At 63.2% G+C, this 13,901-nt stretch overlaps 2 protein-coding genes across 2 annotated transcripts; one reads left to right on the top strand and one right to left on the bottom strand.

Moving 5' to 3' along the window:
• Positions 1–453: 453 nt before the first annotated feature.
• On the top strand, positions 454–2,304 carry TMEM54 (transmembrane protein 54; the record flags this gene model as incomplete). The annotated part of the gene is made up of 6 exons (XM_079325580.1): positions 454–466; positions 962–1,155; positions 1,454–1,513; positions 1,630–1,818; positions 1,901–2,035; positions 2,174–2,304. 6 exons carry the CDS (start codon positions 454–456, stop codon positions 2,264–2,266), a joined length of 684 nt encoding a protein of 227 aa, XP_079181706.1. The 3' UTR covers positions 2,267–2,304.
• Positions 2,305–2,953: 649 nt separating this feature from the next.
• Positions 2,954–4,394, bottom strand: HPCA (hippocalcin). The gene is made up of 3 exons (XM_079325731.1): positions 3,978–4,394; positions 3,327–3,432; positions 2,954–3,090 (listed from the first exon to the last, which is right to left on the bottom strand). The coding sequence occupies exons 1-3, from the start codon at positions 4,353–4,355 to the stop codon at positions 2,993–2,995; spliced, it is 582 nt and encodes a 193-aa protein (XP_079181857.1). The 5' UTR covers positions 4,356–4,394; the 3' UTR covers positions 2,954–2,992.
• Positions 4,395–13,901: the final 9,507 nt, after the last annotated feature.

The raw sequence follows: 13,901 nt of genomic DNA, 5'->3' as shown, positions 1-13,901 counted from the left end.
CCTGCTCCTCTGAGTCACCATTTGGCCAGGCCACCACCTGCTCTGACCCCTCTGTGGTCCAGCAGTGTCCCCACCCCAGGGGCTGCCCCTCCCCAGCCCCTCCTGTGGCCTGGGATGTGCCTGGCTGGATCCCACCCTGTGGCTTTGGGCTGTGCTGGGGGCGTGGGGATGGATGGGGAGGGGGATGAAGCAGGGGACGGTGAATTGGCACGGCTCAGCAGCAAGGGGAGGGCAGGGGTGGGACACGCAGGAGAAGGTGGAGTCATCCCTTTGTCCCGGGGAGCTGGTCTGACAGGAATTGGAGCGGCAGGAGGGTGGCTCTGGGTGGTTCTGGGTGGCTCCAGTGTCCTGGTCCTGCTCCCTCCCAGACCCCGATGGATCCTCAGCCCGGGGGCTCAGGGCAGGGCAGGGCCCCCCGAGGGGCTCGGGTGGTCTGATCCTGGCCCGGTGAAGATGTGCCAAGGGGGTGAGTCCGGCTCAGGCGTGGGGATCACAACAGGAGGGCTCCATCTCTGCCCTCCTGCAGGGGAAACTGAGGCAGGGAGGGAGGGAGAGGAGCTGAGGGCTGGGATGGGGTCAGGGAGGGGCACTGGGTGCTGATGGGGTGTGAGGGGGGTTCCAGAGCGGGAACAGCTCCACAGTCACTCCTGGAAGCGCTGGGTGCCAGAGCCCAGCCCTGGCGCTGCCGTTTGGGGACAGCTCTCCCAGAGCTTCCTCATCACCGCGAGGAGCCCCACAGGGACCCTGCCCCATGGCCACTGCCCCCTCACCTTTGCTCCAGTCCCAGGAGAGCTGCCTGGACCAGTGGTTTGCATACCTGGGCTACCGGTGGCTTCCACATCACCTCCTGCCTCATCCCCCTGCCAGCTCTGGGCACATCCTCTGTGTCCAGCCCCAAATTCCTGTGCCAGGCAGGGACAGCCCGGCGCTGTCCCCACACCCTCCTCTCCCCTCCTCTCAGGCCATCTCGACCCGGGCAGGCACCGAAAGGTGCTGATGAAAACGGGGCTCATCCTCCTCATCGTCGGGCACCTCAGCTTCATCACCGGCGCTCTGGTCCATGGCACCGTCCTGCGCTTCGTGCTCACCGCCCGCGATGCCACCTCCCTGCACTACGGGGTCACCAACAGCGCCTCTGTCATCGCTGCGCTGCTGGTACCGCTGGGAGGGGGCTGGGGACACGGCGGGGACCTGGGGAGGGGCTGGGCTGAGGGAAGGATGGGGGATGCAGCGTGGGAAGGAGCTGGGATGCGGGATGGGCACTGCTCTGTCTCCCCTTCCCCTTTCTAAACAAACCTTTCCAGGGAATTCAACACTCCGGGGATTGTTACTGGGTGAGGCTGCGGGAGATGGAGCGCTGCCGCTGGATGAGCCCCCAGGGACAATGGGAGCAGGGAGAGGGGACCCTGGGCCAGGGGCTGCTCCTCGCTGACCTCTCTGTGCTCCCTCGCAGACCATCTCCTGTGGAGTCTCTGCTCTGCTGCTGTCCCGTTTCCTCGGCCCTGCCGCCCTCGTAAGCGCCCCCAGCCCCTCTCGCAGCACCCAGGGGGCTGCAGCCCCCAAAACCCCTCTCTGGGCTCTGTCCTGGGGAGGGACATCCCCGCGCTGCCTCTTCTCTCCCTCCTGCAGCAATGGGCGCTGCTCGCCCTGAGCGCCTGCAGCAGCCTCTGCAGCCTCTGCTGCCTGCTGGGGCTGCTCGTGGCCGTGGGGCTGACCCTGGGCAACCAGGGCCGGGTGTTGCTGGCCCCCTGCTCCCCCGCCAACATCGCCCTCGCCCCGGTGTCCCGCGAGTGCCCCTTCGATCCCACCCGCGTCTATGTGAGTCCCCGCGGGCTGCGGGTGGGTGTGCCGGGGTTGGGCCGGGGATGGGCAGGGAGCTGATGCTCCCCCCGTCCCCCAGAGCTCCACGCTGTCCCTCTGGGCCATCTCCCTCCTGCTCGAGGCCATGGCGATCTTCTTCAGCACCCGCTGCCTCCTGCTCAGCCTCGATCTCCTCCGCCTCGGCCGCTGCTGCCGCGGGATGCTCCAGGTGAAGGTGATTCCTGATTTCTGGGCTCAGCTCCAACCCCTGCCCTGCAGGGCTGGGACAGACCTGGCTGGACTCAGGGCTGGTTTGTGAATGCAAAGCTCCCACCCCTCTGGTCCTGTTCTCATCATCCTCTCTGGCTTCCAGGTGTCTCTGCAGGCAGCCCCTGTGCAGAGCCCCGGGCCAGGGCAGTGCCTGGCCTTGCTGAGACTGGACAGTGTGGAAATTGCCCGGCTCTGAGCAGGGCCTGTGGGATAAATGACCCTCTGGATGTATCCTGGCCGTTCCTGCCCCATTCCAATGCCTCATGAGGGCTCTGCCTCCACCCAGCATGTGTGGACACATCCCCTGGAACACGAGCCCATCCCATGGCCTTGGGTTGCCTGGGGCTGCAGCGAGGGATGAAACTGGGCTGGATCCAGACCCTGCAGGGAGCAACTTTCCCCAAGGGTTCCGTGTCCCTTTTCCCAGCACAGACTGCACTGACACAAACTTTATTTTGCAGATATTAAAGATCAGAAGCAGGGCCCCCGCCCGCAGCCCCACCCCCTGACTGGCCGTGGGGAGGGGGCTGCCCCAGCCCTGCCCCTGGCAGTGTCTTCATGCGGGGCTGGGCGCTGGGGACCCCGCGGCCACCGGGGCTTTGTCCCCTGGGCCGGAGCTGCAGCGGTGGCTTGGCCACCAGCCTGTCCCAGGGTCTGGGCTGTCCCCTGCTCCAAGCCCGTGCTGGAGGGGACTGTCCTGGCTCAGGGCAGAGCCTGCCTCCATCTCCCACCAGTCAAACCAGTGCAGGAGCCCCCCGGGGATGGGGACTGTCCCCTGGGCTCCCCTCACCCCGGTATCAGCCGGGCTCCAGCTCTCATCCCACGAGGGGCTGTGGGGGCGCACGGGGACCGCAGGGCAGGGGACAGTGGCCATCTGCAGGGTCGGGGGTGGCGGGGGGAGCTGCGGGGGTCCGTGGGGCTCTCAGAACTGCATGGGCCCGCTGGGGTCGCACTGCAGCAGGCGCACGATGGACGGGTCGCTCTTGGCGCCTGTGATGAATTCCTCCAGCGAGAGCTTCCCTGCGGGGAAGGGGACACGGCTCAGCCACTTCCCAGGAGCAGAGACTGCCCAGCGCAGCCCACGGACACCCCCCACCCGAGAGGAGCACCCCGGGGTGCCCAGCACCCTGAGCCCCTCCGGCCAGCGGGGCCACGCCAGCGGGCATGAGCCATTTAATCAGCGTGCGTGCCGCTCCTTCTAAGAGCCCCGGATTTATGAGACCTTTCCCTAATCCCCTCCGGCTCCTCTCATTTACCGTCGTTATTAGTATCCATCTGTCGGAAGATTTTGTCCGTCCTTTTCTCCGGAGTGGATTCGTCTTCAGGCATGTTCATCACAGAGGAGACCATTTTGTAGATGGCCTGGGAGAAGGAGAGGGGGTGAGGGTGGATGCGGGGTGGGCACTGCCCACCTGGGACAGGGAAAGAGCTCCGGGCTTTGCTTCCCTGGGAATGGGGCTGGCATTTCACACCCTTCCTATGGGATCAGGCTGTGGGGGGCTTCAGCTCCCAGCACAGCCAGGGCTGGAGCTGCTCCTGCAGGGAGGATTTGACCACTGGGGTACCGTTGCAGTGGCCATGAGAATCACTGGGTTGGGATTTGGGCAAGGAGAGCGATTCTTGCCCATTTGCAAACACCACCAGGAGCCCTGGGGGACACCTGGAAGCACGGGAAGAGTCGCGGGACGGGGTGACAAAGGGACAATCCCCAAGCAGGGAAATACTCGGGATGCTCCAGCATAAAATCATCCCCTCAGCCACATCTGCAGCAGCAGCGGGTTCACCCCTGGTTCTGCAAAACCCCATCCCGGGGGTCGCACGGGGTGAAACCCCCAACCCACCCGCACCGGGGGAGGCGACAGCGGGGACAGCCGGGGACACGGCGGGACGGGCGAGGTGCCCGGTACCTTCACGATCTCCAGCATCTCCTCCCGGCTGATGTAGCCGTTGCCATCCAGGTCGTACATGCTGAAGGCCCACATGAGCTTCTGCTCCAGCTTGCCGCGGGAGGTGACGCTCAGGGCGATGATGAACTCCCTGAAATCGATGGTGCCGTCGCCGTTGGTGTCGAAGGTGCGGAAAACGTGCTCGGCGAACTTGGAGGCGTCTCCGTAGGGGAAGAAGTTGGCGTAGATCTTCTTGAACTCCTCCACGTTGAGCATCCCCGAGGGACAGTCCTTCAGGAAACCTTTGTACCAACCCTGCAGCTCCAGCTCGGAGAACTCCGTGTTTTCCCGCAGGTCCTGGAGCATCTCCGGGCGGAGTTTGCTGTTCTGCTTCCCCATTCCGCTGGGACGAGCGCTGCAGGGCTCTGGGGGGGCTCGGGGGGTCCCTCTGCGCTACAGGAGGGGAGAGGGACGGGGCAGCGCTCCCTGGCAGCCCCCGGACACCCGGCCGGACGCCGATGCTGCTCCCTCCATCCCCGCTGGCCGCTCTGAGCCGTCGGGGCCAGCCCCGGGGACCACCCAGCGCCAGGCAGCGCCAGCCCCCTCCTGTTTGCGTAATAAGCCCTTAGAGCTCATTTGCATAATATATAGGTGATATATAGGTGGGATCAGCGGGGCAGAGCGGCCCCGAGGAGGGGAGGGGCTGGATCCGGCTCCGGCTGAGCGCTGCCTGCGGTTCTGGTCCGGCGCAGCTTTGGGGCTGGCCGGATCTGGGTCAGATCCCTAGGAGCAGGGTTATTTTCAGCTCCTCCGCTGTCTCCGTTAATATTTGATGCCTCGGGCGGGCACTGGAGCCCCAGGAAGGGCTGGGGGTGGCAGCTCCGGCCTGGGGGCTCTCTCCCTGCCCCAGGGTCCCCAGCCCGGGGAGATCACAAGGGTGGGTGTCCAGCACCCGCTGCCCACCCTGGGCGCTCTGTGGTGACCTTGACCCCCTGTCACCCTCCTGGGGTGTCCCCCAGACTGTGTCGTGACCCCTCCATGGGAGAGGATGAGCTCGGAGGGGTTCAGGGGTGCAGTGGGGCTGCCCCCAAACTCCCCAAAGATTCTTTTGGATTTCAAGGCAAGCAGAACTCCTCCAGGTAGGGCTGAACACCCCAATTACAGGGATGGGACCCCACAGAGTCTCCCCATCACTCCCAACACGGCTCCAGTCCCACTCCAGCAGCCCGAGGAAGGATCTGCGTGTCCTCACCCCACTCAGGGGTCCCCAGTTTTGTCCCCTCGGGGCTGGCACGACCCCACCCCCAATGCTCGGGGTTTGTGACCCCTCCCCACCGCCCGCCGCTGAGGAGGGAACCCGTGGGGGGCTCAGCACCCCGAGCGGGCTCGGCAAGGACCCCCCTAAAGCTGTGGGGGGCTACAGGGGATTCCCCCAAACCGGATCCCTTGGTGCAGGGGACACACCCAGGGAAGGTCCCTCCGGTGGAGAGACATTACCGAGCACCCCCGAAAGAAGCGTCGGGCCGGGGGGGGGACACCGAGCACCCCCGAAAGAAGCGTCGGGCCGGGGGGGGGACACCGAGCACCCCCGAAAGAAGCGTCGGGGAGGGGGGAGCTCTGCGGGGGCTGCGTCCGTGCCGGTGCCGCGGGCTCTGCGGTTCCTCAGTGCCCCCCGCTCGTCTGTGTGCGTGTCCCCCCGGTCCCCTTGTCCCCGCCACCTCCTACCTGCCTGGACACGGCCGCTGCCGCCGCCGCCGCCGCCCCGGAGCGCCCGCAGCAGCGCCGGGCGGCGGGGGGAGGCACCGGCACCGGGGGCAGCACCGGCAGCATCCCCCGGGACCCCCCACCCGCCCCGGGACAGCACGAACCCCCCGGGACATCCCCCCGGGGAGGAGAGCTCGGGGTGCAGCAGCTGGTACCCCCGGAGATGGGTCTGGGGGTACAGAGAGGGCTGGGGGGCTCTGGGAGCACTGGGAACACTGGGAACATTGTGAGAACGGGAAGGTCTTGGGGAATGGGAAGACTGAGAGCACTGGGAGCACTGGGTGGACTGGGAGGTCTTTGGGCACTGGGAACACTGGAAACACGGAGAACTCTTGGGGGACTGAGAGCTCTGGGAGAACAGGGAGATCTTGGGGCACTGGGAGCTCTGGGATCACTGAGAGCACTGGGAGACTGAACATGCCGTCTCCACTGGCCCAAGAAGGTGCCAAGCCAGAATTTTTGGGGTGAGAAAGCAACATTTTGGGTTGAGTGTCCCCAGGACTCAGATGAGGGTAGCAAAGCCTCCCCAGTCACTCCAGCAAGGAGCCCAGTGGCTTTCAGAGCACTGGGAAAAGCCTCCAGAGGGGACAGATGCTCTCCATAAGGAGGTGCCACTCCCAGCAGGTTCTCCAGGGTCCCTGCACCAGCTCCCTCCGTTTGCATCCCCGGCGTGGCCGTGGGGAGCAGATGGCAGGGGCAGATGGGAGCAAGAGCCACTCCCCCTGGAATTACACAAACAAAAATGCATCAAGTGATTAAATCCACGGCCCCACCGCTGGCCTGGGGGGAACAGGAATGTGCTGGGGTGGCTGATCCAGGATGGGGAGTTGGGGGAAGGAGTCAGTGTGGGGTTAATTTAGCCCAAAATCTCCTGGGTGTTAAAAAACTGGCTGTCCTCTCCCTGGAAGTGTCCAAGGCCAGGATGGACGGGGATTGGAGCAGCCTGGGGGAGCAGAAGGTGGCTCTGCCCATGGCAGGGGTGGCACTGGGTGGGTTTAAGGTCCCTTCCAACCCAAACCAGCCCATGATCAGTGAGACCAAGGGGCTTTGGGTACCCACTGAGGGAGACCTGGCACCCCCAAGCCTAAAATTCCAGCTGAAGCAGGGCAGGAGACAGGGACCAGTCCTGGCAAAACATCCAAAATCCAGAAGTGTGTTCTGGAACACTCTTGACCAAGCAGAGGTTGAGAACAGGAGCAGCCCAGGCCCTGAGGACCACAGGGACTTGACACACCACAAGAATGAATAATTCCTTCTAATTAACCTGGGAATCCTCGCTGAGCTCCAGGTAGGGGGTTGTGCACTGGTATCAAGCCCAGTGGAGCATTTTGGGAATGGGATTGGGCTGGAAACACGTGAAGAGGGGAGGGGAGATGCTGCAGGGGTGTTTTCTCCTCTCCTGTTTCAGAAAGAGATTTGGAAAGGGGGTGGGATGGGATATGAGGAGAAAGGTGAGGAAAAGGGAGACGTTTGTGCCTTTGGGAAGAAACCCTGGAGGGCTGGAGCTGAGCACCCCAGAGGCAGCAGTGCCAGGGCTGGGGGACAATGGGAGCCCCCAAGGTGGGGGTGCCACCTCCCCTTGGATAATCTTCATATCTATTTTAATCCTCCAGGACATGAGTGACAGAGGCACAACTGACGCAGGCTGATTTGAAAGCATCCCATTTCCGACTCCAACCCGACCCTAAACCCACCTAATCCCCACGCTGGAAGGGATTGCAGGAGGGAGAGGGAGGATAATGCCCAGGAGGGGGGCACGGGCAGGGACATCAAACCCCCAGTGATGAACAGGGTCCCTGCATTGGGGGCAAACCCACAGCTCGTCCTGCCTGCCTCCCATCCTAAAATATTTGGGTTTTATGGCCTCCAGCACCCCTTGTCCCGGGGATAGGCAGCTGGTGCTGCTCAGGATGTCCTGGGGATGCCAGGGCTGGTCTAGGGCGGATCCTGCTGGCCCTTGGTGCTGCCAGGATTCTGAAAAAGCCGCGAGTGCCGCTGTGGCATCTTCCCAAAGCTGCAGGGCACAGGCTGGGGTGCTGGTGATGCCTGGCTGGGAGTTCCTCCTCGTTTTTTCTCCTCGTTTTCCTTCTCCTCCTCCCTGCAGGGATTTCTGTGGGAATTTCCTGCGTTGTCATGGCAGCCGTGAAGCCCCCGAGGCTTCGCTGCGGCAGAGCGGGATGGGGTTGGGCTGCGGGGACACCCCGGGAGGGGACACCGCGGTGTCCCTGTGCCCCAGGACTCCCAGGGTGTCACCAGGGTGTCCCGGGCACTGTGTGATGGTCTCGGCTGTGGTCCCCAGGCTGATGGGGCTCCATGATGCTCAGAGTGCTCAGAGTTTGGTGATTTTGGGGTCCAGCATCAGCTTCACCATCCTCATCAGCCCCGAGTGCCTAGGGGAGCATCCTCGTGGGTGCCCACACAGCCAGGGTGGCACTGAAGGAGCCCAGGTGTGTCCAGGATGGCTTTGGGTGTGTCCAGGGATGTTCAGCACACACCACACACCATCCCCAAAACCTTCTGGGATACTGGGACAAACTGGGAGAAGACAAAGCAAGAGGGGCTCAACCCCTCGAGGTACCTGTGAACACAACCAGGGTGTCCCCAAAACCCCACCGACCTCTCCCCGCTTGCCCATGCTGTCCCCAAAGCGTGTCCTTGTCCCCAGAGCGTGTCACTGTCCCCAGAGCGTGTCCCTGTCCCCAAAGCGTGTCCCTGTCCCCAATGCCTGTCCCTGTCCCCACGCTCTGCCCCGGTGGAGGACACAGGAAAGGTAAACGGGGCAGGGTGGGGCAGGGGCTGCGAGAATAGCCAGGGATTAAAATCAAATACCCAGATAATGAGGATCTTTGGTAAAAAGCCCATTTGTATAATTTAAATCTCTAATAGGCTTCCTGGAAAACAAAGCCCTTTGTGATGCCCCATCTCATCTGGATCAGGAGCCGTTCTCTCGCTAAGTCTTGACTTAGCGGCGCGGGGATGCGGGGACGTTTCATAACATTTCATAACGGAGCGGCTCCATCCCACGTCCCCGTGTCCCCATGTGTGTCCCCGTGTCCCCGCGGTGCCGCCCCGCGGCACGTCCCGCTCACCTCTCCCAGCCAGCCCAAGGTCGGGGCTCCTGGGGACACCGTGCCGGTGCTGGCACCCGGACACCGCGCTCAGCAGCGCGGGGACACCGGCCTGCGACGGGTTTTGGGGTGGTTTGGGCGCAGAAGTGTCCCTGACTCCAGCCAGGGGTAGCCCCAGCTCCCCCAGTTCCCCCAGTTTGCCCAGTTTGGCTCTGTTGGAGGGTCAGGTCATGCCCGGGGTTGGCTGGAGGCTGCAACTCGTCCCGGTTGTGTCCCAGCCTGGAGACTGAGGGCTGCGGAGGTGACACCGCTGCCCCGGGAATGGATGGTGGCACTGCCACCCCGGGAATGGATGGTGGCAATGCCACCCCAGGAATGGATGGTGACACTGCCATGCCGGGAATGGATGGTGGCAATGCCATCCCATTCAGGAATAGTTGACACTGCCATCCCGGGAATAGATGGTGACACTGCCATGCCGGGAATGGATGGTGGCACTGCCACCCTGGGAATGGATGGTGGCACTGCCATCCCATGTAGGAATGAGTGACACCGCCACCCTGGGAATGGATGGTGGCACTGCCACCCCGGGAATGGATGGTGACACTGCCATGCCGGGAATGGATGGTGACACTGCCATCCCATGCAGGAATAGGTGGCACTGCCAGCCCTGGAATGGATGGTGGCACTGCCATCCCATGCAGGAATAGTTGACACTGTCACCCCGGTAATGGATGGTGGCACTGCCATCCCGGGAATGGATGGTGACACTGCCACCCCGGGAATGGATGGTGGCACTGCCATCCCATGCAGGAATAGGTGACACTTGGTGGATCTGGAGCTGGGAGAGAACCCAGAGTGGTCTGGACTCAGTCTTGTCCCTTGTCCCCCTGCTCTCCTCAAGGAGCAGAGGGGTTAAACGTCATTACCAGTGCCACCAACGCCACCAGCGCCACCAGCGCCACCAGTGGCAATAGTGCCACCAGTGTTCCCAGTGCCACGGCCACGCGCGGGCCCCGGGCTCCCTCTCGTGGCTTCTCTCCCCATCTCATGGGGTGAGCGAGGGACCCTCGGGGACGCGGCAGGCGGGACAGCGGGGCCGGGGGGCCAGGCCGGGGGTCTCCGAGCCGGGGGGCTCCGAGTGGGGGGACCCCAGTCCCCCCCGGCCAACCCCGGCTGCCCCCAGCCCCCTGCGGCAGAACCCACGGGACGCGTCCGGGCGCGGGGCCGGAGTGCGGCTCCTGTCCCGGGGGTGCCGGGGGATGTTGGGGGGTCCCGGCTGTGCCCCCCCATCCTCGCCCGGAGCCCCGCGGGGCCGGACCCGGCGCGGTGTCGGCAGATGGCAGCAGCGGCTTTCGGCAGCGCCGGGATGCGGGGGCTCCCCACGCTCCCCGCACCTCCTGCAGCTCCTGAACCCCCGAACCCCCGAACCCCCGAACCCCCTGAACCCCCCGAACCCCCTGAACCTCCTGTATCCCGCACCCCCGGCATTTCCTGCACCCCCTGAACTCCCTGTACCCCCTGTATCCTCGCATCCCGCACCCTTTGCATGCCTCGAACCTCCTGCTCACTCCATACCCTACACCCCCCACATTCCCTGGATCCTGCACGCCCTGCACCCCACACCGCCCTCAGATGGCAGTGAGCACCCCCGGAGCCCCTAGGGCAGGACCCCAGACTCAGTACCGGGATTTGGGGGGGACCAAGACCCCAGAGAAGCTCCCAGTGGGAGCCCACACAGGTGATGAGCTGCGGGTGGGCTCTGCCGTGGGTGCAGGGAACCTCCCCCGCGAGGGTTTGGGGCGTCACTGGGAGGTGCAGGTGAGGGATGGGGGTGCTCAGACTGCTCCAGGGGCAGAGCTACACCTGGGGAGCAGCAGCAGAGCCCCCCCAGATCCGCCAAACCCCTCTGTGCCACCATAACCCCGCAGGGCTGGGACTGTCCCTCCTGGGGGACATCCAGAGCAGCTCTGCACCCCCCCTTTCCCTCATGGGCAGCACAGAAAGCCCCTCAAAGAGGCCCCACACCACGACATTGATTTAGGGACGATTTTTTGGTGTCGCAGTGCTGCGGGCTCGATGCCGGGCTCCTGTCAGAGCCCAGCCCAGTGAGGGTGAATGGGACAGGACGGGCTGGGTGTGAGCGCTGGGATGGCTGCGCTCTCCCAGGTGTCCGTCTGGTGCCGGGAGAGGAGCGTCTGCGGAGCCTGAGTGCGTAATTAGAGCTGTGACTTAATTGGCAGACGGGGGACGCGTGACGGGCGTCGTGTGACTTGAATAGTGATGGGCTGGGGAGGTGCAGGAGGCTCCGCACCGCACGGGGAGCCCACAGGGAAACAGGGGGGCAAGAACATCCCAAAAAAAGCTTTGCCCAGTGGTGGGAAAGGAGAGGGGAAGGGAAAGGACAAGCGCAGCATGGGCTGGACCCCGGGGGACCTCAGGGCAGTGGTGACATCCCAGGGCACCCACTGAGCATGGCAGATGTCATGGGGTTGGAAAAGAGCAACGTTCATCCTTTATTTGGAAAGGGGGAGAGGAAAAAGCCAAGAAATCGTGGTGTTAGTTGGGTTCAGCCTCTGGAAAAATACCAGGACACATCAAAACCCTCCAGTGGGAGCCTGGGAGGCAGCGGGATGACAGGGACCAGCCTTGTCACATCTGCCAGGAGACACTGGGGGAAAACACTGCCCATCCCATGTGCTGGGGCCCACCTGTGTGTCCAGGATGGGATCCAGCCAGGCAGAGAATCCTTGAATTTGTGTGCCAATCCCTGCATCTCACTGCTGGGGGATTTGGAATTCCCTCTCTGGAGATGGGGAAGTGCTGCTGCTGCTGCTGCTGCTGCTGCTGCTGCTGCTGGCACAGAGGCACATCCTGCTGGGACCTTGGCTTTCCCTTCCTGGAGCTGTTCTGGCATCACTGGCATCATAATTCAGGGTTTGTGATGCTGCTCCAGGTGTGCAGGCCACGGAAGAAGCGCCATCAGCAGCCTGAGCCTGGCAGTGTCTCCTGCCCAGCCTCGTGTTCTGGGGAAGGGAGGCCCCAGGGAAGCAGCAGCCTGGCCTGGAGCCACCTCCCTGCAGGGCTGTGCCCAAATCCTGCTCCTTCCAGCCCAGCCATTCCTGCAGGGCTGTGCCCAAATCCTGCTCCCTCCATCCATCCCTGCAGGGCACTGCCCAAATCCTGCCCCTTCCAGCCCAGCCATTCCTGCATGGCTCTGCCCAAATCCTGCTCCTTCCAGCCTAGCCATTCCTGCAGGGCTGTGCCCAAATCCTGCTCCCTCCATCCATCCCTGCATGGCACTGCCCAAATCCTGCTCCCTCCATCCATCCCTGCATGGCACTGCCCAAATCCTGCTCCTTCCAGCCCAGCTATCCCTGCATGGCACTGCCCAAATCCTGCTCCTTCCATCCATCCCTGCATGGCACTGCCCAAATCCTGCTCCTTCCATCCATCCCTGCATGGCACTGCCCAAATCCTGCTCCTTCCATCCATCCCTGCATGGCACTGCCCAAATCCTGCTCCTTCCAGCCCAGCTATCCCTGCATGGCACTGCCCAAATCCTGCCCCTTCCAGCCCAGCCATTCCTGCATGGCTCTGCCCAAATCCTGCTCCTTCCAGCCCAGCTATCCCTGCATGGCACTGCCCAAATCCTGCTCCTTCTATCCATCCCTGCATGGCACTGCCCAAATCCTGCTCCTTCCATCCATCTCTGTATGGCACTGCCCAAATCCTGCTCCCTCCAGCCATCCCTGCATGGCACTGCCCAAATCCTGCTCCTTCCATCCATCCCTGCATGGCACTGCCCAAATCCTGCTCCTTCCATCCATCCCTGCATGGCACTGCCCAAATCCTGCTCCCTCCAGCCATCCCTGCATGGCACTGCCCAAATCCTGCTCCTTCCAGCTATCCCTGCATGGCACTGCCCAAATCCTGCCCCTTCCAGCCCAGCCATTCCTGCATGGCACTGCCCAAATCCTGCTCCCTCCAGCCGAGCTATCCCTGCATGGCACTGCCCAAATCCTGCTCCTTCCAGCTATCCCTGCATGGCACTGCCCAAATCCTGCCCCTTCCAGCCCAGCCATTCCTGCATGGCACTGCCCAAATCCTGCTCCCTCCAGCCGAGCTATCCCTGCATGGCACTGCCCAAATCCTGCTCCTTCCAGCTATCCCTGCATGGCACTGCCCAAATCCTGCCCCTTCCAGCCCAGCCATTCCTGCATGGCACTGCCCAAATCCTGCTCCCTCCAGCCGAGCTATCCCTGCATGGCACTGCCCAAATCCTGCTCCTTCCATCCATCCCTGCATGGCACTGCCCAAATCCTGCTCCCTCCAGCCATCCCTGCATGGCACTGCCCAAATCCTGCTCCTTCCATCCATCTCTGTATGGCACTGCCCAAATCCTGCTCCTTCCATCCATCCCTGCATGGCACTGCCCAAATCCTGCTCCTTCCAGCTATCCCTGCATGGCACTGCCCAAATCCTGCTCCTTCCAGCCATCCCTGCATGGCACTGCCCAAATCCTGCTCCTTCCATCCATCTCTGTATGGCACTGCCCAAATTCTGCTCCTTCCAGCTATCCCTGCATGGCACTGCCCAAATCCTGCTCCTTCCAGCCCAGCCATGTGTGGCTGAATTTGGGGGCCCCCCCCCAAGCTCAGTGCAGGCAGCTCCAGTGAGGGGCTGAACCCCACTCTCCATCCTGGGGCTCCTGCTCCTCCCCTGCACCTTCTCCCGCACTGAAGTGATGAAATTTTAATCTGCTGCCAGGCAGGAGATGAAAGGGAGGCACCACAGGCATTTCCCTGGGATGCAGCACGGACACCGTGCTGGGAATTGTCATCACCAGGCTCAGGAAAGAAGAGGAATGGTGTGGGTTTGGCAGAGGTTTTTGGTTCTCCCTTGGGTTCCTGTCACTTGTCCAGGAGATCTTTGGGGATCTCCTGGACACGAGGTGACTCCTCAACTGGGGGGTCTCTCACTGTGCCCCCCAAGAACTGCTGTGGCCAAGGGAGGGTGGCAAGGGGATGGTGGCACAGGCTGCCCTCACACCTGAGTCACTCTCCTCTTCAGGATGAGCAGAGAAAAACCATCAGTCCATAAACCAAACCGT

The sequence above is a fragment of the Erithacus rubecula genome (assembly GCF_903797595.1).
Source record: "Erithacus rubecula genome assembly, chromosome: 23".
NCBI classification, from domain to species: domain Eukaryota; kingdom Metazoa; phylum Chordata; class Aves; order Passeriformes; family Muscicapidae; genus Erithacus; species Erithacus rubecula.
Note: the sequence above shows the minus strand (reverse complement) of the source record. Positions and strands in the feature narration are given on the sequence as shown.

Bases quoted from the DNA above. Each gene is read 5' to 3' on its own strand.
- HPCA (XM_079325731.1), bottom strand. From the start codon at position 4,355: ATGGGGAAGCAGAACAGCAAACTCCGCCCGGAGATGCTCCAGGACCTG. The intron at 3,433-3,977 runs GTACCGGGCACC...TCCTTCTCCCAG, and splicing joins AGATGCTGGAGATCGTGAAG to GCCATCTACAAAATGGTCTC. The intron at 3,091-3,326 runs GTAAATGAGAGG...CCTTCCCCGCAG, and splicing joins GATGGATACTAATAACGACG to GGAAGCTCTCGCTGGAGGAA.